Consider the following 24476-nt stretch of genomic DNA (forward strand, 5'->3'; position numbering starts at 1 on the left):
ATTCTCCTAACAACTTCTAATAAACTTTACTGAACCAACAAAACTAACCAAAACTACATCCCTTATACTGTCATAATTACCAAGCTAAAACATCAGACTACGCATTGCCATTCACAAGCACTTATATTTCAAAACAAGTAAGCTAGTCTTACACAAAACATACTTTTGAATTCAAAATTATTTGGTAGTAATTATTAGAAAAAAATGAAATATAAAACTTATGGTTGTTTTATTTAACAAATCTCCATCAACATGTATACCCTGAGTATTTAGCAACAAAGCAATACAGAATTTGCTATTAATTAGTAAAATAAAACAAGAATAATACATTCTTCTCTCCCTAGAAATTAAAGTCTGAGAAATGTTAGGTTCTTAACTTCTGACAGATACAATTTCTTGATTTGTAAAATGAGAACGAGAACTTTCTGCTTATCAATTGTACCATATATGAAAATACTTTCTAACAAACAATGTTAAAAGAAAGACTTGCTGCTGCTTATTATTTGAGCCACCACAATAAATTTTACTATTCTTCAAGATTTTAAAACACTAAAAAGCTCACAGAAAAATCACTGTCGTTGTCAGTCTCTATATTAATGTCATTGTTTTCTTCAGCTTCGATTTCTCTAGTTAACTGTTCTTCTTCAGCAATAGCACTGGCAATGGCTTCTTCATTGGCCTTCTCTAGACGATCTGCTAGCTCTTCTTTTTTAGCAAGAACTTCTGCCATGGACTATAACATTTTTAAAAACAAAAAATAGGACAGAATCAAGAAGCATTAATGAATTCTTCTCTCTGATAATAAACTAAATATAGATATGAAAGTATATATACAAAATAAAAATGTTGACCTGGAATCAGAAAACCTGGATCCAATACAAGCTCAAGCACACATTAGCAGTATAAGTGACTTACAAGGTGCATAAAGCCAAGGGCTTATTTGTTGCTCCATGAAATGCAACAACAACACTTTTCTGACCTTCTTTACCAGGCTTATGGGAAACTGTGAAGTTATGTAAATAACAGATATTATCCAAGGAAAGTAGGAATTTCATCTGAATGCCCAAATCCAAAACAGCTGCAGATCAAATATTTCCCTTCAAAATGAAACAAAGATAGTATACTGTAATAGGAACATAAAAAGAATGCAGGCTATGGAGGTGATTATATATTTTGAACATGTTTTTATAATCTAAAAATAATTATAATTAAACAATGACTAAGAATTATCTGTTAATAAGTACTATGAGTATCTCAGAATTTATACTATAAATCCAAAGGCAAACACTGAAATAATAAAATGAAGATTTATGCTTAATAAGCCAGCAAAAGATATAAAACAGAATTTTAAAAAGCAAAAGATGGCAGGGGCAGAAGAAAGGGAGTGAGGGGAAACTGGGGTTGGTATGTAAAATGAAAAATAAATTTTTAAAATAAAAAAAGCAAAAGATGGAACAATATACACAAGTCAAAGGTAACAAATACTAAGTTGATAACTGTAAACAAATCGCAATACATGTAGTCTAAATATCACCAATTAACCAGTCAAGACTGTGAAACTTAATCAAAAGCAACACTCAACCATGCTTCTAATAAGAAACTAAAATATAGATTAAAAGTAAATAATAATAACAAAAACAAAAAAAAACCTGACATAGGAAGCAAGAAGGACTGGAAGGAGCTGTAAGGAGAAAAGGTAGGGAAAATGATATAATTATATTTTAATTTCAGAAATTAAAAAAAAACTGATATAGTCACATCAAAGCAAGATTTCAGAGCAAAATCTACCACCAGATCAAAGAAGGTCATTTCATAAAGGGACAATTTACCATGAATGCAAGCCTCTTAAAGTCTAATGAATTTAAGAGAGTTTCAAATTATACAAGGCAAAGCCTAAAGGGAAAAACAAAAGAGATCTAAGAACAACAACGAAAAACCCTCTAACTTCTTTAGAAAAATAACCCTAGCAGTTCTCTAGATGAATAAGTATGAAGTTTATAGCCTATCAGACTTAAAACTCCTATATAAGTATAGTGGATAAATAAAAACATATAAATATTAAGAGCTGTATGCAGATACTTAAGTAGTTACTCATAAGAGCTAATAGTCAAACTATAAAAAACAGCCTAAATGTACAAATGAAAAGTACAGTATTGTGTATCCATACAATGATATATAATTTGGTTATAAAATTTAATACAAACCTAAAATAAGCTAAAGCATGGATATGTTTTTCAAGTGCTAGGTACATAAAAGAAAATAATACTGTATTCTATTCCTGAAATGTCCAAAAAAGATAAAGAAACACACACAGAAAGCAACTTAGCAGGCCAGGAATTGTACCCAGTTTTTCTATGGAGGCATGACATGTTGTCATCTACTATAGTAACAGACAAATGAGTCTGTGACCATATTTTAAGAACATTCTAAGATTTAAATGGATAAATTATGTTATATAAATTACAACTCAATCAAGTTTCCTAAAGAACATTATAGTTATATTGAAAGAGGTCAAACCTTTCTATAATGACAGAGCATGAAGACAGAAAATGAGAAATATTATAGAAGACATGAAATATTATCAACAAAGTTGAACTAGATATTTTCCCAAGTGAAATAAAAACATGTTCACACAAAGATGCATGAACAGGACTAAGGATCTGACTCAGTGGCAGAACACTTGCCTAGAATACACTTGCCTAGGAGGCCCCGTTTCATTCCTTGGTACTGTCCCCCAAAAAAGGTATGTATACAAATATTCATATCACTTCTAACCAAAACAAAAACTAGAAGCAACCCAGATGTCTATAAACAAATGAAAGAACAAACACTGTGCTTGCGTACAAAAGAAGCCACCGCTGCTGCTGAAAAAGCAGTGCGCTATCACGTCCACCTCGTGGGTGAGCCTAGAAACAGCTATTCTGCGAGAGATGCCAAACAAAAAGCACAGGCTTAATTTATACAAAAGTCTGAAAACACAATTTAGACATAGTGAAAGATGGAGAAGAAGTTACAGGGGAAGAGGAAGATGGCAAAAGCAGGGCTGGAAAGAAGGTTGTGGAGAGAAGAGTGGGAACTTTGAGCAGCACTCACTGTGTTCAGGATCTCAAGTATAGTGCTGGATTCAAAGGTATAAACACAAGTAAAAGTTCATCACTTTGCATACACTAAATATGCGAAGACTACTAAAAACCAGTTATAACTCAATACATTTATTTCAAACTGCAAAAACTTAAATGTCAGGCTTTAAGTAATGTGGAACAGAATCTACACATCTCTATTAGACTCCCTTCCATATTCACTAAGAGGCTCCCTTCAAAACACAGAAAGAACAACAGCAAAACAAAACAAAACAAAAACTCACAAAGGAGTTTATGTCCCTAAGGAACAGAATGAGTTAGGAAGTTTAAAAACTATTACTGTGCATGAGACATGCGTCCTAGTAACCTGAAAGTCCTACAGAAAGTAGCTGTTACTAATGTCCCACATAACATAAAAACAATACCTAAATTCCAAACATTAAAGTGTTTATGTGTGTGAGTGTGTGTTGGAAAAAGGTAAGTTAATACATAAATCCACTGTTTCCTCATTGTCTAACTCAATTTTATATTTACTGAAATATATTTATATTTGAAACATAAAAATCTGAAGATTCAAATCTTGTACCAGAGCTTATGAATGACACACTGATTCAGTATCCATACACAACTTTATATCAAGTGGTAAGATACAAATAATTTACTATCATTCTAAGCAACTTTTCAAGAAAATTTGAAAATTCAATTCTAAAACGTTAGGATCAATAGAAATTAGACTTATAACAGCATATTATTATTATTGTTGTTGTTATTATTATTACTTTAGCAAAGGTTGGCTTTTGTCTTTTCAAATGCTTTTATCAGCATATAGTCATTAGACACAATAATGGACTTTATTATGACATTTTATGCACATATATAATGCATCTTTTCAAGAATAATTTTATTAATTGAGAATTTCATAAAGTATATAAAATTCCCATGGCTACCTTCCATCTCTTCCCACTTCAGTAGGGATTTCTTTCTTCTTCTTCTCCTTTTCCTTTCGCATTAAGGTGAGCTTGTGTTGCCCAGCTCGTCTTGAAACTAGGGCCTACCCCATCACTACCCCATCAAGTGGCCAACCTCATTAAAGAAATGTGATCACATAACAAACAAAACAAAACAAAACCCCTGACTCTCCCTCTCCTAGAAGCTACCAAATGTCACAGCTCCCGAACTAGTGCTGAAATTTCAAGTCACGACTTCCCCTCCCCAACACTCTATGCTGGAATTTTAGTCTGGCTGGAGCTTGGACAATCTTGTGTATACTGTCACAACTGTGATGAGTTCAATGCACAGTTGCCTTGTTGTGCATGGAGAATATTGTTTTCTTGATGTTACTGACCACCTCTGGTTCTTACAATCCTCACAAGGGCTGAGGGTCTCTGCAGAAAAGATTGGCTTTTTTAAATTTTTTTTTAACATTAAGGCTCAAACTTAGGGCCCTACACATACCAAGCAAGTATGCTATTAGTCAGAGAGACTTCCAGTCAATTTTTGGTAATAGTTCTATTAAGCAGGTGAATAGTAAGTAATTTGGGTTTTATTTTATTTTAACTAGTTCTATGACAATATACTGAGAAACAAAATAAAGATCAGTTTTCTTATCACTGCAAGAATCTGTCTCTGCTCACTTAAGAAAGCACATGAGACACTACTGAAGCCATGAGGTCTTCCCACAATCAAACCACAAGATAAACAACAGACTAAAAATATAAATATGACAAACTTTAGATTTTAGGATAAGTAATTACTTGCTTGATCCTAATTACGTGAAATTTTTAAGTTCAGTACTAGAAAACACAAGAAAATTTAAACTAGCATGACCTTGTTAAAGGAAACAAAATTTATTTTTTGTTATTGCTGTCATGTTCATTTCTTTTTTTCCACTTAAACATCCCATATCGATTTCCTACTACACTTGCAGATGTCCTAAGTTATTAAATTTTAAAATAAATTATTATATACAATCACCTTTAAAAAGTAAAATGAAGGACACAGGAAATGGTTTATTTGGTAAAGTACCTGCCACTCAAACATGAGGACCTGAGTTCAGGTGTCCATCACACATAAAATTCAGGCATAGAAGTACACATCTGTACATACCTGGGAATAGAGGTGTGGGACATGGAAGTGACAGAAACAAGCAGGTCCATGGAGTTCACTGCCTAACTATTCTAGCCACCCTGGGAATTCCAGGGTTAGTAAGCCTCCCTGTCTGACTTAAGGAGAGGAGCAATAGAGGAAACATACTGACACTCACTATCAGTCTCCACACATATGTGCATGCACAAACATGCCATGTACATACATATATCATATATATATATATATATACTTACACAAAGGTAAAGGTTAAAATATGTATTCATATATGTATATATATGTACCTATATCATACATATATATTCACAAAGAAAAAAGTTAAAAGATAAAATTTGAATCATAATGTATCTCTTGTTATATATGTGCCCACTTCTTTAAAAAGACACTAAAGGAAAGCTGGCTGAGTGCTACTGTAGACCAGCCCCAGGGGGAGGGCAGTAATACTAAAATGAAAAACAGGAATAGATGAGCACATACTAGACAATTATACAAAAACATAAAACTATAGATGATCAATGCATTTTCAAAGATTTGAGACTAAAGATAAATAAATGTCATCTTAAAGACTAACTCCAGCTGGTTTTGAAGACCCACTCCTGCGATCCAAGCACCTGATAGGTGTAAACACAATTGGGAGTTCAATGTCATCCTCCGCTACAAAACAAATTCAAAGTCATTTGACAGTACACGAAACCTTGACTGAAAAAACAAAACCGAAAGCAAAGACCAGCAGGCATCTTTTCCATCTATGGGAATGCTAGATATTGAAGAAAAAGTCTTTTCTGGTACAGAGTTAGTTTTCTTTTTCTTTCTAGTTTTATCTATTTACTTATTTAATTATTTACTGTGTCTCTGTGTGTGTGTGTGACAGAGAGAGAGAGAGAGAGAGAGAGAGAGAGAGAGAGAGAGAGAGAGAGAGAGAGAGAGCGCTTGGTTTTTTTGAGACAGGGTTTCTCTGTGTAGCCTGGGCTATTCTGGAACTTTTTCTGTAGACCAGGCTAGCCTTGAACTCAAGAGAGATTCACTTGCCTCAGATTGCTGGGATTAAAGGTGTGCACCACCACTGCCCAGCTAGGTTTGATTTCTTAACCCTGGACTAAAATGCATTTGATTAAATCATATACAATCTGATTCTGAACCATTATATTACCATTTTCGTCCTGTACAAATCAGTAAGAATCTTAACTATAGGAAAATATTACTGTAAGAAAAAATGTTGAAATGAATTGACATATAAAATGCTATATAAAACCTGTTTTGTAAAATATAAGGTTATAAAACAGATCAGTATTATTTAAATTTATGCGTTTTTAATATAGTTGTACAGAATTCCGATAAGTTATTCTTACCAAGTCAGCAGCACTCACATTTGAAATATCTGAAGGGTCTGTCTCGTTCACTATTCCAGGTTTCTCCGCCAGAACTCTGTCTTTATCTGTTGGCAAAGCTGTGGTGACTTGTTGAGGAACAGCAAGGCACACTGCATCATTGTGAATGGCTCGTATTTCAGAAGTATTCACTGAACTGTCTTGACTACTACCAGAATTCTTGACATCATCAAATATACTCACTGTGAACTAAAAACACATCCTTTTAGAATAACAAAGGGATAACTTTCAAATGTACCAAATATTACATTTTGTAAAAGCTAGTTCTGCTTAACCTATCAACTGTGAAGCAGCACTTACCTGTCCAATAGAAAATTCTCTTTCTGTGTGTGAAGCATAGCACAGCAGAAGGAAGAAACTATTCAGCTGCAGAAACTTCAATCTGCATGCTTACTATGTGCTAAGCATCAGTCTTTGGTATTCCAAGAAATGATGCCACAACAACTGCAATATTTCCTTTTAGTAGACTGACTTTTATTTATTTTTAACATTTATTTGTTATAAATGTCTGTATGTGTATACATGTACACACTTGTCACTGAGCTTGTATGATCAGAGGACAATTTTCATGAGTGGATTCTCTACTTCTACTATGTGAGATCTGGATATTAAGCTTGGGTCACTGGACTTGGCAACAAGTACCTTTATTTGCTAAACCATCTAACCAGTCCTAGTAGGCTAATTTTTAATGAGCATTTCATATCTCTCACAAGGAAATCTAGTCACACTTATAATGCTAACTACTGTACTCATTTAAACAAAGGTACTACACAGTTAGTCGTTTGTGAAGTGTCTAATATCAAATGGAAAGAGCCAGCATTCTAAAAATATCCTGAAATCATTTCTTACTAAAATATATTTTGGGGATGTTTACTTAAAGTATCAAACTTGTCCTCTTTAAAACATGATCTCACAAATTTTTGAGATTTTGAAAAAAATTTAAAAAGACAACCTATAGAAGTCTCAGGGGAAAAAGGTTGACCTAATAGAACACATCTAAAATACCCAGTGTAAAACTTTAGATTTATATGTCCTCCATTCCCCGTTAAGAGTAACTTACACATGACCAACAAATGTTAAAACACAAAAAGACTGTAACATTGGCTTAGACCACCTACATATTCATTTTAAATCTAATTTAGTAAATATAAACAAGTCTATTTTACATTCCAACAGATTTTTTTAAAAAATATTGCTTTATGTTACAATTATAATTTCAGTCAAAGAACTAAAACCTAAAATTATGAATTTAATACTCATATCACCTCTAAATAAGCACTGATAAATACTATGGTGGCCATATAGTTCCCAGGTTAAGGAATTCTTTCTAAAAATATATAACTTGGCCAAATCTTACAAGCTACTCTAGACATCCTACTCTTGGTCAGAACTAAGCATTCAAAGTATTGATTTTAACATAAACATCATGTAAATTGAGTCACACTGTTTACAATACTATCAGCATTATTAACCTGTCAGTCACCATGGTTTGTAATCTTCTTGACAATATTTACATTAGCATTACTGATGTTCACAGCATAGTTGACTGTTTATTATAGAACTAAGCTCTTACACTATAACATCATGGCAATGCTTGAATTACTCGGAAATTCTTTGTATGTACTACTCTTGAAATCTCAAAATTAAAATGTATATATTTCAATATCTAAAAACTGTCATTAGTTTTCTTATCAGGTTAGAGTTTTAAGTAAGACACATCAGTAAAATTCCTGATGGTAGGTAAAATTAAAAAGTGACTTATTCCCAGGCATGATGACAAATGCTTAGAATCCCAACACTGGGGCGGTAGAGGCAGAAAGAACATGGGGATCACAGGTTACATACAATGTGGACCCTATCTCAAAAGAGCAAGAACTGGGCATCGTGCCGCACACCTCTGATCCTAGCACTCAGGAGACAAAGGCATTGAACCTCTGTGAGTTCCAGAGCAGCCTGGTCCACATAGGAAGTTCCAGGCCCACCAAGGTTATGTAGTGAGACCCTGTTTAAAAATAAAAGGAAGGAAGAGAGGGAAGTAGGGAGGGAAGGGAAGGGAAAGATGGAGAGAAGAAAGAAGAGAGGAAAGAGAGGTAAAATGGGAGGAAAGGAAAAAAAAGAAGGGAGATTTCTTCACTAAGGATCTCCAAGCATTAGTTTCTTAAAGTTACATCTAATAAATATATACTGACTATTTTCTGCATGTCTAGGGCTTTTATATTTTGTCTCAAATTAGAACACTATGTAAGGTATCACTTGAAGAAGCTTGCAATCCAATAAAGACATAAAAAATACAATGAAGAGTCTAGCACATCAAGGGTACTGTAACATTGGAGCTTTGTCATGGCCAGGATTGGTAGTGCATGTCTGTGGCTCTAAATACTCAGAAGGCTGATAAAAGAATCACAAGTTCAAAATCAGCCTGGGTTACAAAGTGAAATCAAGGCGAACTTGAGCACCTAGTTAACACTTTATCTCAAAACAAAAAAAATTTACAAAAAAAAAGTTGCTCAGTAATAGAGTACTTGCCTGGCATGTGTATGACCTCACAAGGCTTATTTCCCAATACAAGAGAGAAAGAGAGAGAGAGAGAGAGAGAGAGAGAGAGAGAGAGAGAGAGAGAGAGAGAGAGAGAGAGAGAGAGAGAGAGAGAAGCAAGACCAGGAAGTTAAGGATTATTTCCAACAAGGAAAATACCTTTTGGGTGAATATTAATTTAAATAGTAGATATTCTAAACAGAAAATATTATAACTATTGTATACATGATTTCTTTAGATTTTTCTTTCTGATAACAAGGAATGTACCATTGTTAATTTTACATAATAATTACAGCAAACAAACAAGAAATTGTATATAAATACCTTAAAAGTGTATGAGTTCTTAAGTCAAAGAGAAGAAATACTGGGAACCTTAACTACAAAAAGGATACTTAGCATTGATATTTGTAGACTATTAAAGCAGAATAATTTCAATATATTAATGTCATTTTTAAAAAAGATTTAATTATTTATTGCATATAGTGTTCTGCCTACAAATACACCTGCACAGCAGAAGAGAGCACCAGATCTCATTATAGATGGTTGCGAGCTACCATGTGGTTGCTGGGAATTGAACTCGGGACCTCTAGAAGAACAACCAGTGCTCTTAATCACTGAGCCATCTCTCAAGTCCCTCAATATCATTTTTTAAATCACTAAACTCCAAATGAAGCAAGAGAACACCATCTGAGTCAATTAATAATAAATCTGGTGAAATTATAATCATTGTGGCATTACATAAGTCATTTATTTCTGTCATAAAGGAATAAAACAAACTGAACTATAGGCAAAAAATGAATAAATAAAGAACACTGTTTACAAAGCAAAACAAAACAAAAAACAATGGCAATGAGTTCTTCCAAACACTTCAAGTCATGAAAGCCTAAAAAAGATGAGAGACTGTCCCTAATGAAAACCAGTAAAGAAGCTGTATATGGTGGCTCACGCCTTTAATCTCAGCAACCTGGAGGCAGGGACAGGCAGATCTCTCTTAAGTTTGAGGCTGCCTTGTCCACAGAGCGAGCTCTAGGACAGCCAAGGCTATATACAGAGAAACTCTGTCAAAAGAATGGCTGGGCGGGGTGGGGAGGTGATGGAGAAAAGACAGTAAAGAAACAAAACCAAAAGTACTACAAGATTCTAGATGAGATCTTAAATCAGTAGACAAATAATTCACAAAGATGATCAGTAGGGCCATGCATAATAACATATTCCTGCAGTCCCAGAACTAAGGAAAGTAAAACAGGACAATCATGGATTTGAAGCCAGCCTGAGCTACACAGCAAGACTGTCTCAAATAAAAAGGCAAACAATAAAGACAGCCAGTCATGTAGGATATAACTGTAATGCCAACCCCAAAAGACTGAAGCAGGAGGATAGTTAAGTTCCAGGCCAGCTTGTGGCTCACGGGATAAACTACACAAGCCTTGTGAGTTCGAGACAAGCCTGGTCTACAAGAGCTAGTTCCAGGACAGGCTCCAAAACCACAGAGAAACCCTGTCTCAAAAAACCAAAAAAAAAAAAAAAAAAAACTACACAAGCCTGATGACATGAGTTCAAAACCCCAAACTAAGATGATAGAAGGAGAAAACCAACACTTCCAAGTTGTCCTCTGACCTCTAACCTCCACAGGTGCAACCTGACAAACACACACAAATAAGTACAATTTTAAAAAAAAAAAAAAAAAAAAAAACCAAAACTTCGGTCTTTAAAATTAAAACAAAATACTAAAAACTTAATACAATTGTTTGGTTGGAACTTCCAGCTCACCTCTGCAATCTAGAAAGCCTGTCTCTCTAAACCCTGCCCACTCAGAGTCTCCAAACAAAGAAAAGATGCCCCAAAGCCTTGGTTCCACATGATTGGCAGCTACTGCAGCTTCCTCCTTTGAAGTTGCCAGCTGCCCAAATCCCTGCCTAAAGTGCTCAGTTTTTGACCATACTTGGGGGAAAACCCAGTTAGTGTTGGTCACATCATCACTACTGGCCAAAAACCTATAAAGTTTCCTGACTTTCATTTGAGGGCACCACTTCTCAGGTCTCCATCTCTGAGATGAAGAACCTGCTTGGGGTTGCTCAAATAAACCTGTTGTTATACTTTTTCAATTTGGTTTGAATCGGTGTACTACATTGGCAGAAGAACCTATTATTGGGGTTAGGAGTAGAAAACCTATTAACAATAAGAAAAATTTGAATACTGACCATAAATTAGATATTATATAAATGTTAAATTTACAGAATTGCATAATATAACTACATAAAAGAATACATCTGTTCTCAGAAGATGCATGCTATGGAACAAAACTAGATGACTTTGATGTTAGCACATTAACCTCAAGTATTTAGCAAAGTATAGAGAGACATGCAGACAGAGGAAAAAAGAAAAGGTAATAAACATTAACTGGGAATCTAAGTAGGGGAAGATTCACCCATAGAATCCTAAGCTTCCTTAAGCTCTCAATCTTAAAGATGAAGAGTGAAGTGGAGAGGATGAGCCATCCCACCACACACAGCTGTCCTCGAAAACAGCAGTGAGGACTTTCAGAACACATTACCTGAGTTCTCTCAGCAAGAGGACGGTCAGAAGAATGTGGTGAGTCTTTGGACAGAGGTTCAGCAACAGAAGATCTGTCTTCGACAAGATCACCCTTCAGTGTCCTTTCCCCAGGTAAAAGGCACACATTTTCCTTATCACTGTCATCCTTTGACCTTAAAGTTTCTGTCACCAGTGAAGCCCGTGGCATCGCGGCTGTGGATCGGGGACGAACTGGCCTTCCTCTCTGAACAGTTTCCCACCCTTCAGCATCTTTCCGTTCTATGCAATTAAGGGACAAAAATAAACCAAATTTTCTTTAGATGGTAAAAATTTTGGGAAACCTATACAATAGAAATGTTTTCCAATCTAATTTCATTAATTTCTCCTATGCCATTGTTTTTACTAAAATATTTTAAGGTAAATTCTAGACATTTTTGCACTTTTACTCAGTCTGTTTTTTAACAGAAAACATGTTTGATACTATTAGTATACCCAACAAAAGTAATAACAAAATAAATTATATCACTATATATTCAATTTTTCGTCATGCTTCACTTTAGCAAAATGTAGTACATGTTACTAAGTATATCTCGTTTATATTTAGGTATAAGACAAATTAAAAGAGAAATCATAAAATGAGGAAGAAAAAAACTAAATTACACAATTAAAAGAGTTTAACAAAAGATTTCACTTCCCAATTAATTTAACCAGTTTCCCCTTCAAACCATGATGATTAATCACTTCATTCTTTAAAAGAAAGAAAAACATTACTGAAAACTTGGACCTAATCCATGAGTCCAGACGGCCAACACAAATACTACCATATAATTAAACAACTGGTGCAAGTAAAAAATAGTATTTCAGAATAAGAACTATACCAAGGTCACTAGGAAATAAAAAATACTTACAAATTACATCTTCAATGAACCTCCAGTGAAAACTATATTGATAAATTATTCTCATAATAATGAATGTTTAAGAATAGCAAATTATGCATTAAACTGAGCCACACTAAACAGAATGTTGGAACAGAAATATAAAAGTTAAAACTTAAAAACTAAAAACTAAAAATTACAATTCCTTTCACAATTTTGTATGTATAAATTTTCCAGTATTATAAATTTCATTAACAAAATTGCATTCAACTCAATTCAATACACTAATTGAAGAATAATTGAAATACCCCACCTGGTTGTGATGCATTACTTATCACAACATTTAGTTCACTAATGCTCTATTAGAATATTTATATTAGTGTCCAAGAGACAAACTTTCTGTAATTTATACGTTAGGTCTTGATGTTAAGATTATGCTAATATCATAAAATATGATCTTTCCCCCAAGACAAATTTTCATAGGCTTGATATTTTTATTTTAAAAGTCTAGAAGACTTTACACATACAGCCATCTTGACCTAGAATCTTCTTTGTGAAAAAGTATTTCATATTCACATTTTTTAAGATACCTAAAATGTCCCTTTAAGTTTTTCTAATTTTTGTGATGTAAATGTGAAGTTATAATATAACAATTTTGTTAATTTCTTATGATTTTCAAAATCTGAGGTGTAATACTGCTTTAAATACCCTATTACTATCTTGTCAATCAATACTGGCATTCTCTACAACATTCCCTAGTTCTCTTTTTTCCTTCACCCAGATTATTAGAGTGGTCATTTTATTTATCTATCTGAAAAATACCTTTTTTTTATTAAAAATTTCTGCCTCCTCCCCGCCTCCCAATTACCCCCCTCCCTCCTCCACTCCCCCTCCCTCTCCTGTCCAGAGAGCAGTAAGGGTTCCCTGCCCTGTGGGAAGTCCAAGGTCCTCCCCCCTCGATCCAGGTCTAGGAAAGTGAGCATCCAAACAGGCCAGGACCCCCCAAAGCCAGTATGAGTAGTAGGGTCCAAATCCAGTGTTATTGTCCTTGGCTTTTCAGCAGCCCTCATTGTCTGCCATGTTCAGGGAGACCGGTTTTATCTCATGCTTTTTCAGTCCCAGTCCAGCTGGGTTTGGTAAGCTCCTAATGGATCAGCCCCACCATCTCAGTGGATGGGAGCATTCCTCGCAGTCCAGACTTCCTTGCTCATGTTTTCAGGATCAACCTACCCCAGGACCCAGCAATTCCACTCTTGGGAATATACCCAAGAGATGCCCAATCATACTACAAAAACATCTGTTCAACTATGTTCATAGCAGCATTTTTTGTAATAGCCAGAACCTGGAAACAACCTAGATGCCCTTCAGTGGAAGAATGGATGAAGAAATTGTGGAATATATACATATTAGAGTACTAGTCAGCGGTAAAAAACAATGACATCTTGAATTTTGCATGCAAATGGATGGAAATAGAAAACACTATTCTGAGTGAGGTAACCCAGTCCCAAAAAGATGAACATGGGATGTACTCACTCATAATCGGTTTTTTAGCCATAAATAAAGGACATCGAGCCTATAATTTGTGATCCTTGAGAAGACAATAAGAAGGTGAAACCAAAGAAAAATATATAGTTATCCTCCTGGATATTGGAAGCAGACAAGTTTGCCGTGCAAAAATTGGGGTCTTGGGGGTGGGGTGGGTTGGGGGCAAGGGGAGATGGGGAGAGCAAAGCATGAAGGGGAGGATAGGGAGAGCTTGGGGGAATGGGATGCTTGGGATATAGGAAGGGTGGATATGGGAGCAGGGAAGCATATATCCAAATTAAGGGAGCCATTTTAGGATTATTAAGAGACTTGACTCTAGAGGGGTTCCCAGATATCCAGTGAGACGCCCCCAGCTAGTTCCGTGGGCAGCTGAGGAGAGGGAGTCGGAAAAGGCCAGATCCTATAGCCATACTGATGATTATCTTGCATATCACCATAGAATCTTCATCTGCCGATGGATGGAAACAGAGACAGAGCCCCACATTGGAGCACCAGACTGAGTTCCCAAGGTCCAAATGAAAAATACCTTTTAACTTTACAACTATCTACTTTTCTTTTTAAGTTCCTTGGGCTTAACCTTTTCTTTTGCAAATTCAAAAGAAAGAGATTTTGGATTTTCTTCTTTATCTCATAAGTTTTTAAGCCTTCAACTTTATTCAATTCACTTTCTCAAATTTTCACTGAGATGTTCTTTCTGACATTATTCATAAATGTCTTACAAAGTTTCATGTAATAGTAACAAAATACATTTTATTTCTATTTTATAAAGGGTGTGTACATGTGCACGTATGGGGGCGTCAGAGGCCAACTTTCAAGAGCTGGTTCTCTCTTTCTACTATGTGGTTCCCAGGTACCTAATTCAGGTCATCAGTACTGACAGCAAGTCCTTTATCTACTGAGCCATATTACCAGCACACCCCACCTCTGAACTGATTTAAATCACCTGAAATTTCCTAAGACTTTCTAACAATACAGCATGTTTTAATTTTGGTAAATGTTCCATGTATGCAAGCATATGTATTTAGAGTTAATAGTTCAGGCCATAAAAAAAGAACTTGAATGAAAATTGGCCTTTTTCTTGCCAAAAACAGCCATAAAAACTAGACAAAATATATAAATGAGCTGTTTAAAACACTGGAAGGCTCTCAGCATAAGCATATCCTGAAAAACTACAATTCCTGAGTAAAGGGAATGGCAGCATTACATTCACCTTAGTATTTTGACTGAAGACATTTGAGACTGGGTGTACAATGAATTGAGTTCTAGCAAAAGCCTGCATTCCTGGATGGCTAAATAGGCATTAGCAGAGGCAAAGTCTTACAGAAAATGGGGGATACTACAGAGAAATAAGCAAAAAGAAAGAAAGAGAAAGGAAGAAAGAAAGAAAGAAAGAAAGAAAGAAAGAAAGAAAGGAAGGAGGAAAGAAAGAAAGAAAGAAAGAAAGAAAGAGAAAAAAAGAAAAAAATCTGCATTCACTTTTCCCCAAGGTGCCTGACAACTCAGCTTTTTTTTTTTTTTTTTTTTTTTTCAGCTTTTTTATATATAAGGCAAGACTCCAAGAAAACAAGAGAGAGCAGCAGCTGGGAATCTTAACAAGCTAAGCAAAAAGCAAAGCAACTGTACAAGACTGGAAAATAAAAACTGTAACTCAGGGATGTAGTGGGTTTTGTGAGTGCCCCAGGCTTTTCACTGGAAATCTCAAATGGAGTAATCAACCTAAAACAATCTCAAACAAAACCCTGATAGGATTAGGAACACAGTACTCCACCTCTCTTATCTTTCCAGACAGAGGAGGAGAAAAGCCTATAATTCTGTGTGGATTTTTTTAAATATTTATTTATTTACTTATTATGTATACAATATTCTGTCTGTGTGTATGTCTGCAGGCCAGAAGAGGGCACCAGACCTCATTACAGATGGTTGTGAGCCACCATGTGGTTGCCGGGAATTGAACTCAGAACCTTTGGAAGAGCAGGCAATGCTCTTAACCACTGAGCCATCTCTCCAGCCCTTCTGTGTGGATTTGTGTGTGTGTGTGTGTGTGTGTGTGTGAGAGAGAGAGAGAGAGAGAGAGAGAGACAGAGACAGAGAAAGACAGAGACAGAGAGAACACGCATGTAAACCAGAGATTGATTGTGGATGGCTCCCTCAATTGTCCTCCACATTTGTCTTATTAGGTATGTTGTCTGTGCATGGTGCCCATGGCAATTCAGAGAACAAGCTTCAGGAGTCAGCACTCCTTCCACTGTGGACCGAGAAACTGAACTCAGGTCATCAGGCTGACGGCTATCCAGGTTTTATAACTCTTCAATAGCCTTCTTATTGTTGTGGCTAAAGCCACGACCACTATATCACTTGTTAGTGTTGTGGCTGCTACCACCATGACAAGCACTGTCCCCTCCTCATATTACCAGCTTGGCCCACTGGTTATATAGCCTGGAGGGGCTGGGATATAAATGCAGAACTTTTATGTTTTTGCACCATTCACAATACTGTTTCAACTTCCACGCTGATCTCAAGTCTGGCATAAGATCCAAATGGAGGCTTTGAATTACAACTGTCAGGGGCTTCTGTTGAAGGAGGAGGGTAATTTATTCTGCCACCTAGGCCTTAGTGAGAATTGCTGCAGGTGAAAAGGTCACCAGCTGAGGCTGGTGCAAGTTGTCTGAAGAAGCCATGACCATGCAGGACTTTCTGAAATAGGAGTTACAGCTTGGGGTGTAGTGGTCCTTATAGCTAGAATAAAGCATTCTTGCATGGCAGATGATTTAAAACAGCAGGCTGACTTACAGGCAATCTCTCCCTTTGCCCAGGGCTGTTTGTCAGTTGCACACTTGAGGCAGCATATACTAGAATGACTCGACAACTACCTCTCAGGAAGTTGAGTAATTGCTTCTAAACAGTTCAAATTACTAAAAGGGGAAAACTTCAAGGAATAGCTGTATTAAGGAATTAACATTAAACCTCTTAACAGTGCTTAACAGGACCTTTTCCCTAGTGTGTTGAACATCATTTAACTTCCTATCAAATATTCTTAAGGACAGTTGGATACAGCCCAGGATAACTTTTTTTTTTTAGAGAAAGCTATTAGGGAAAACAACCTTTTAAGAATTTGAAAATGAACAGAATATAAAATGCCTCAAACATGGTTGAAGAGACAGTTTACTGTAAAGATTAGATAATTGCATCCTCACATAGGGATTGAAATTAACCACACAAAGGAGCACCAGTTTTAAGAAGTAGGAAAAAATTATATGGAAAACTAAAGGGGAAGTCAGAGAGATGAAATCTACTAAAACCTACTTTAAAGACAGTGTATATAATTCTGGTGTTTGGGTTTTTCTGTTGTTTTTTTTGTTTTGTTCTGTTTTTTCAAGTACAGATAATTCAAAACAGCTGTGATAAGTGTGGAAAGAAAGGGATGACCAGCAGGTGAGAAGTGTGGGGACAGGGATGACCAGCAGATATCACCACTTACTCTAGTTGGGTAGCATTTTTTTAAATCTAATACTACGTTTCCAAAATCCATCAATACTTCACGTAGGTTTAAAATATGTTATGTTTGAGAATTTCATATTTTTATATAATGTGTTTTGGTTAAATCTACTCCTATTCTCTCTGCTCTAATTCCTCTCCTACCCATCTACCACTTTCCCACCTAATTTCATGTGCTCTTTTGTAAACCTACTGGGGCCACTTATGATTAAAATAGGACATGACAAGGTCATTGCATGTGTTTACTCATAACAGCTGTGACTGTTACACACGATCGGAACAAGATGAAGAAAAGCACAGTCCCAGCATGGCCGGGGAAGGAGTTGATGAAAACCACCCATAGTTGACATACCACTGGCAACTAATGAGAAGGAAAGTCATGTTTCTTCAGGAATGTGAACCCCAAGAGGCAAGCCATCCTTCAGCAGTCCTGCACCCACAGAATCCATTTTTAATGATAAAAAATTATGAATATTCTAGCTGGTTTCATAGTAGATTAGACATATAGAACAGAAGATCAGCAAGTTAGAATACATGTCCATATCAAGAATTCAGGCTGAAGTATCAAAAGCAAAAAGAAAAGTGAGGAATGCATACACTTTGTTAAACATGTAACTGTGCCAAATTTGCTAGACATTTAACCTTCAGTATCTTTACTGATTTTGTTTATGTACACACTCAGCTACTGCCACGAGCATGCTATGTCAGAAACAGAGGAACATATTTGTGTCTTTTCACAATGTCAGAATTTATTGAGTAACAATAAATTCATAAGGTAGGGTAGTTCAATTGGCAGAAATTTTCCTGACAGCTCTCACTTTCTTTGATAGTCCTGACCGAGTCAAACAGATTTTTAATTCCAATTTTTTCTTGGCTATGTCTCCAGCATTCTAAACAGATTCTCCACTGTACTTAGAATCCATAGTTCCTCCTATAAAGTCAGCTACCTGCTGATTTTCCTTTTTGAAAATGGCATCTGTGTCCTCTAGCCACTTATAAAAATTTTTCTGTTTCTTCAAATTTCAGTATTTTTATTATATTGTATTTAGAGGAAATTTATTTTGTATTTTCCTGCTTGGACCTGAGAGGATTCCTTAACTCTAACACTTGATTTATTTTAGCAGTTTGGAAATTTGACATCATTTCTAATGCTGCTTTATAAAATCCCTACACCTTTTCATGGATTTCATGTATGTCCCCTCATGTTCTTCTCTTCATTTCTTTCCTTTTTTTGTCTCTCTGGCCTCTTTGGGATAGCCTTGATATTTTATGCTGTTTTCAGAGTCAACATATCACTAAAGTCCTCAAATGTTTTCCATGTTGTTGCTGAGATAAGGTTTCATTAGGTAGCTCAGACTAGCCTGGACCTGTTATGAAGTTCAGACTAGCCTCAAACTCATGATCCTCCTATCTCATTCTCCTAGGGTACATGCTACCATATATAGCTAATTTTAAATTTCTTAATACTATTATTTTCTGAATTCTTCATTTTCAGAGCACTGTGATTTTTTTTAAAAGTCTGTAGCAGTTGCTGTCATCTTGATACAATCATCATTGTGATGTGGGATTCCCCTCTGTATGCTGTGAATAACATTGGTTAATAAAGAAACTGCCTTGGCCTGTTGATAGGACAGAGTAAACCTAGGCAGGGAAAATTAAACTGAATGCTGGGAGAAAGAAGGTGGAGTCAGTGAGACACCATGTAGCCACTGCAGGGAGCAGATGTGCCAGAACTTTACCCAGTAAGCCACAGCTTTGTGGTGATACACAGATTAATGGAGATGAGTTAATTTAAGATATGAGTTAGTCAGAAATATGCTTAAGCTATTGGCTAAACAGCATTGCAAATAATATGGTTTCTGTGTGATTATTTTGGGGCTGAGCAGTTGGAAACAAACAAGCAGCCTTTCTACAACATCATTGATTTATTTATTACCTTTGGCTCTCTGTGCTATTTGGGTTTTTTTTCCCTATTAGTAACTGGGTCTGAGGAATGTAAGCCTTTTTTTGAGATCTTGCATGTTTAACAGCATACTAATCTCTTCTCAGTTTTAATGGGCAATTTAGTTACCCATTATCTCTAGAATAGAAATTAATTCTCTTTCAGAATTTTGAAGATTATAAAAATTTATTTGCAGTTTCTAGATATTAAATTGATGGGTCCAACCAATCTTAGATTTTTCCCCTCTAAAACTGTGGGCTAAATAAACCTCTTTTGCTTAGAAAATACACACCCTCTGATACTATACTATAGCAACAAAAGAGAATAGAACCCTTGCCTACTGCCAATTTGCTACAAGTTTGCTTGCACAATGAAATCAAGAACAATATATTGGATAAAAGGAAGGAATAATATTTAAAATGAGTCAACATAACTGAAATCAAAGTGAAAAAATTAAATTAAATACATTCAGTACCAAAAAAGAAATGCCCAAAAATCAATTTAGGGTGTCCTATATATGCAAGGGAAGCACTTTAACAATCAATTACTGCATTTCATGATTTTAACTAACAGAGATCAAAATGACATAGGTAAGACTAAAATGTAAATATAAAAATATATTAGGGTCAAGTATTTTAAAGTATAAATACCCCTTTTAACTACAGGCAGCCAAAACATGAATAAATAAAAATCCAAAACAACAGTTAACTGAAAATCACTTGCCATTTTTGCGGGAAGTCTTTTGCACTGTTGTTGGTGCACAGGCTTGAGCAGGTGTTACATCAGATGTGACAGAGCCAGTATGATGAGCCTTTACCTTGTCAGCCCAACTGACACCTGTAGGAGCCAGACATGGGGCAGTTACTGTGCCAGGTAAACTCCTATTGAGAAAAATAAACACAAGTAATAAATTAAATATCAAAGTAAAAATTGTAAAATCATAACATTACTATTACTAGTTTTTATTAATAACAATATGTGTTAACAAGTCATTCTTGATTCAGGCTAAAACTGTTTCTTCTTTGTATAAATTTCTTTCATCAATTGTGAACACGATGCAATTGGCAATATTCAATTTTGGTTCCTTGAAAATTGAGTAGCATTATTATCTAAAGTTATTTTTCCTGAATCTTCACACTATCCTATCCTCTCCTTTTACAGTCTCTTTAACAGCTCACATTTATTTTTTTTAAAAAATCTGCTACTGTCTAAGCCTGGAATTCTTTTCCTTCACTAATTAAAGAATTATGCCACAGTGGAAGTAAATTTATTGGCAAGCATTACAGATCCCTCAGGTCTGAGGAGGCCCCAGGGCTGTGAGACCACTAAAGAACTTGGGTTTTTCTTGGGTTCAAGTATAGCCTAACAGTGACATCCTTCCTCTCTTATATTGACCCAAAGGTGTTCTTTCACTTCTCTGTCACCAAAATTAGGTCCCCTATCTTGGTGGACTGACATGGAAACAGTACTGCTGGCTAGTTGGGATTAGGGTTGCTCCCAAGCCCCTTTCATCTGTGGTAAAACAGGCAAAGAGAGCTCACTGCAAATAAGGAGACATCACCTTCTTTCCCTCCCACCTTTTCCCTTTCCTGAGGCCTATGGCTTTGAAGATTTTCAAAATCGAAGTATTTTGTTCTTTTGATTTTCAGAAAAAGTGGCTCTGTAGTATAATACATACTCAATGGTTTACTTACTATTTAAATTTTGAGTTAAAATAATGAACAAAACCCAAGCTTTATAACTACATTTCAATTTGTAAAACACAACTCAAGCAGCATGAGATGTGGGTGGGTACTAAGGGCAGACAATGAACTGTATCAGAAAGTAAAAAGAAGCAATGCATTTAAACAAGGATAATGAATAGGATCACACAGAGAACAGCATAAGAACTTTATGCACGTAGGCAGTGCCATGGATAATACTGTCAACTTGACAGGATCTAGAATTACCTAGTAGACAACCCTCTGGTCAGGTCTATGAGGGAGTTTCTAGACAGAGTTAATGAGGGCAGAAGACCCACCCAAATGAAGGCAGAACTACTGTATGGGGTAAGGTTCCAGACAGAATAAAAGAGAGAAAGTAAGCATGTATTAATATTCCCCTCTCTCTCTCTCTCTCTCTCTCTCTCTCTCTCTCTCTCTCTCTCTCTCTCTCTCTCTCTCTCTCTCTCTGTTTCATGACTGCAAACATGTTGAGATCCACACTTCACATTCCCTATCATGATAAATTGTGTCTTACCCAACTATAAGCCCAAGTAAATCCTTCAAAGCTCCCCTAAGTTGCTTTTGCCAGGTATTTGATAATGGCCATGAGAAAGGTAATTAATGCATGAATTAAAAGTCTCCAGAATTAAAATAAATCTGTGTTATAAAATTCTTGGAAACAGATTAATGAACTGCAGTAAAGAGCAAGTTTGCTTGTAAACACTCTTTTGCCTGCGAGATTGTATTTTGGTTGTTTGCTATCTATCTTTTTCCACCTGCCAAGGTCCAAGTAGCACATGATTCTTAAAGCCCATTAACATTCACCAAAGGAAACACTATCTAAGAACCTCATAAGAGAGACTGAAATCAAAAGTCTAATTCTACTGAGCAAAGAATCAGTTTTTACTAAATGCCAGATGCAATGTTAGGATCCTCAAGATATACAGATATGTCAAAGATCTTGCTTCAAAGATGATAATGGCAGAGAAAACAGATACTAAAAATTATAATGCTGGGGAAATAGGCTAAGTTGCTAAAGTGTTCACCATGCAATCATGAGGACCCTTCACATACATGTGCAACTTTACTCTAGCTCAGTGGTTCGTACCCTGGGGTTCTCGACTCTTTTTGAGATAAAACAACCCTTTCATAGGAGTCAAATATCAAATATCCTGCATGTCAGATATTTATATTACAACTCATAACAGTAGTAAAATTACAGTTATGAAGTAGCAACAAAAATAACTGCTGTATGATTTGGGGTCACTACAATGTAAAGAACTGTAATTAAAGGGTCACAGCATTCAGAAGGTTAAAAACCACTGCTTTAATGTAATCAGTATTACCCAGCAACAACCCTGAGAGCCACAACAGTGTTACCTGCCTGCAGTATGTGCCCACTGGAATTTTTGTAATTTTTCTCTGACAATTTCAAGCATATATACAATGTAGAAAAAATGGTACCAATGGCCTTGGTCATTCATTCCTCCCCGCTCTGGCTTCCAACTTTCATGAAGAATATACAAGAACAGAACTTATGAAATGAAATGAAACTGTCCAGTGTAACTAGTTCTTCATCACTGTGCCTATAGAAAAGAACCTATAATATCTGAGCTCAGGAAAAAAGAAAAAAAATCCAATGTGTAATGTTCTTACTGGAACGCTTTTTGAGTCCTCTTAAGTAAAAGAGAAGACACACAGATAAAACTTCCCTGGATCTCAAAGTGTAGTGATGAGCTGCGGGCCGTGTTCCTGCCGCCCTGCTCTCAGCCACTGGCTAGCTTATGTGGAGCGGCGGGCAGGCCTACTTTTCGTCCCACCCGGCTCCCGCCTGGTTAGCTTTACACCCGAAATAATTACACAGAAACTGTATTCTTTTAAACACTGCCTGGTCCATTATTTTCAGCCTCTTACTCACATCTTGACTAACCCATATCTAATAATGTATGTAACACCATGAGCGGTGTCTTACCAGGAAAGTTTCAGCATGTCTGGCCTGGCAGCTGGCTTCATCGCATATCGCATCTCTCTGAGGAGAGGCACTGCGGTCTGACTAACTTAGGAGAGGCGTGGCATATGACTGAGCCATCTACCTCACTTCCTTCTTCCTGTTCTGTCTACTCCACCCACCTAAGGACTGACCAAGGCAGTTTCTTTATTAAAACAGAAGACCCTCTCACATCATCAAAGGACTAGGTTATCAAGGATATAGGCTTTTGTTGTTACCTTCTGTCAATCTGTGAGTAATAAAGTCACCTTTCCAGATTTTTGTGCATATGCTTTGTTTTACAAATCTCATACTCTAGTAACTTTCTCTCAGATATAGGAATCTAAGCAGAAATTTGTGAGCCCTTCCCTGGAAATGATGCATGATTTCTCCTACATGGGGTAGGTACTATGAATATTTTTCTCATGGAATACTGGGTTTATAATACTATGAGTATTTTCCAAATACATACATATATATAAAAACATGGGTTTATAATACTATGCTTATTTTTTAAAATCATCTCACCCAAAATTTAAGCTTCTTCTTGCAGTTGATGCTACATTCATTCTATCTGTTGATGGGCTTGGAATCACATGGCGTCCTGGAGACATCTTCTTCACTTCCCATGCCAGTGAGGTTGGTCTGACAATTCAGAACATAAAGTAGATTACTTTAACAACAACAAAAAATGGGGAAACAAACAAATCTTTCCTTTTGGCTGTTAATGAGCAAAAACATAGTCAAAGCCTGCAACCCTGATTACCAGAACAGTTCTATACTAACAAGTGAGCAATTCCTGATGGTTCACAATACAGGATTTTCTAAACAGTCAAGCAACAGCAAGCACTACTTCTTTCAAAAGGGTCATGGGGTTATAAAATACAGAGGTGGACTGCTTGTTTGCAGGAACTTGCTATGTAGGCCAGGCTGGCCTAGAACTCAGAGATACTCCTGCCTCTACCTCTTGACTAATAAAATTAAAAGTGTGCACCACCATATGCAACTGAGATAAACTTAAGAATTACAAGCGTCTCCACAAACTGAGAAAAAATTAAAGCAATAGCACTAACTCAGATTAATTTTTTCTACCATAGAATATGATATTTTCAACCACAGAGTAGAAACACGAAGACACTATTGTTCTTTTCTGAAAGAACTAAGTGGTGTAAATGACCTTCTGTTGGCCTTATTCTCTGTTCACAAATAATTGACAGGATACATAGCCCACTGAAATGTTTTTCTTTTGTCTTTTAAATATTTTTACTTTATTTTTGTACATACT

General features: G+C 36.0%; 1 protein-coding gene across 2 annotated transcripts in view; it reads right to left on the reverse strand.

Annotated features, from left to right (window-relative positions):
- Scaper (S-phase cyclin A associated protein in the ER) overlaps nucleotides 1-24476 on the reverse strand; it is a 378485-nt gene that overhangs the window by 292032 nt on the left and 61977 nt on the right. The window contains exons 7-11 of one of the 2 annotated variants that reach the window (XM_038323850.2): nucleotides 23720-23836; nucleotides 20225-20382; nucleotides 11664-11923; nucleotides 6536-6763; nucleotides 563-733 (exon numbers count right to left, since the gene is read on the reverse strand). In XM_038323850.2, coding sequence (XP_038179778.1) covers nucleotides 563-733; nucleotides 6536-6763; nucleotides 11664-11923; nucleotides 20225-20382; nucleotides 23720-23836 — 934 coding nt within the window. The remainder of the gene's footprint in view (nucleotides 1-562; nucleotides 734-6535; nucleotides 6764-11663; nucleotides 11924-20224; nucleotides 20383-23719; nucleotides 23837-24476) is intronic. The other variant, XM_038323851.2, reaches the window with a different exon arrangement.

This window comes from Arvicola amphibius, chromosome 3 (assembly GCF_903992535.2).
Source record: "Arvicola amphibius chromosome 3, mArvAmp1.2, whole genome shotgun sequence".
NCBI classification, from domain to species: domain Eukaryota; kingdom Metazoa; phylum Chordata; class Mammalia; order Rodentia; family Cricetidae; genus Arvicola; species Arvicola amphibius.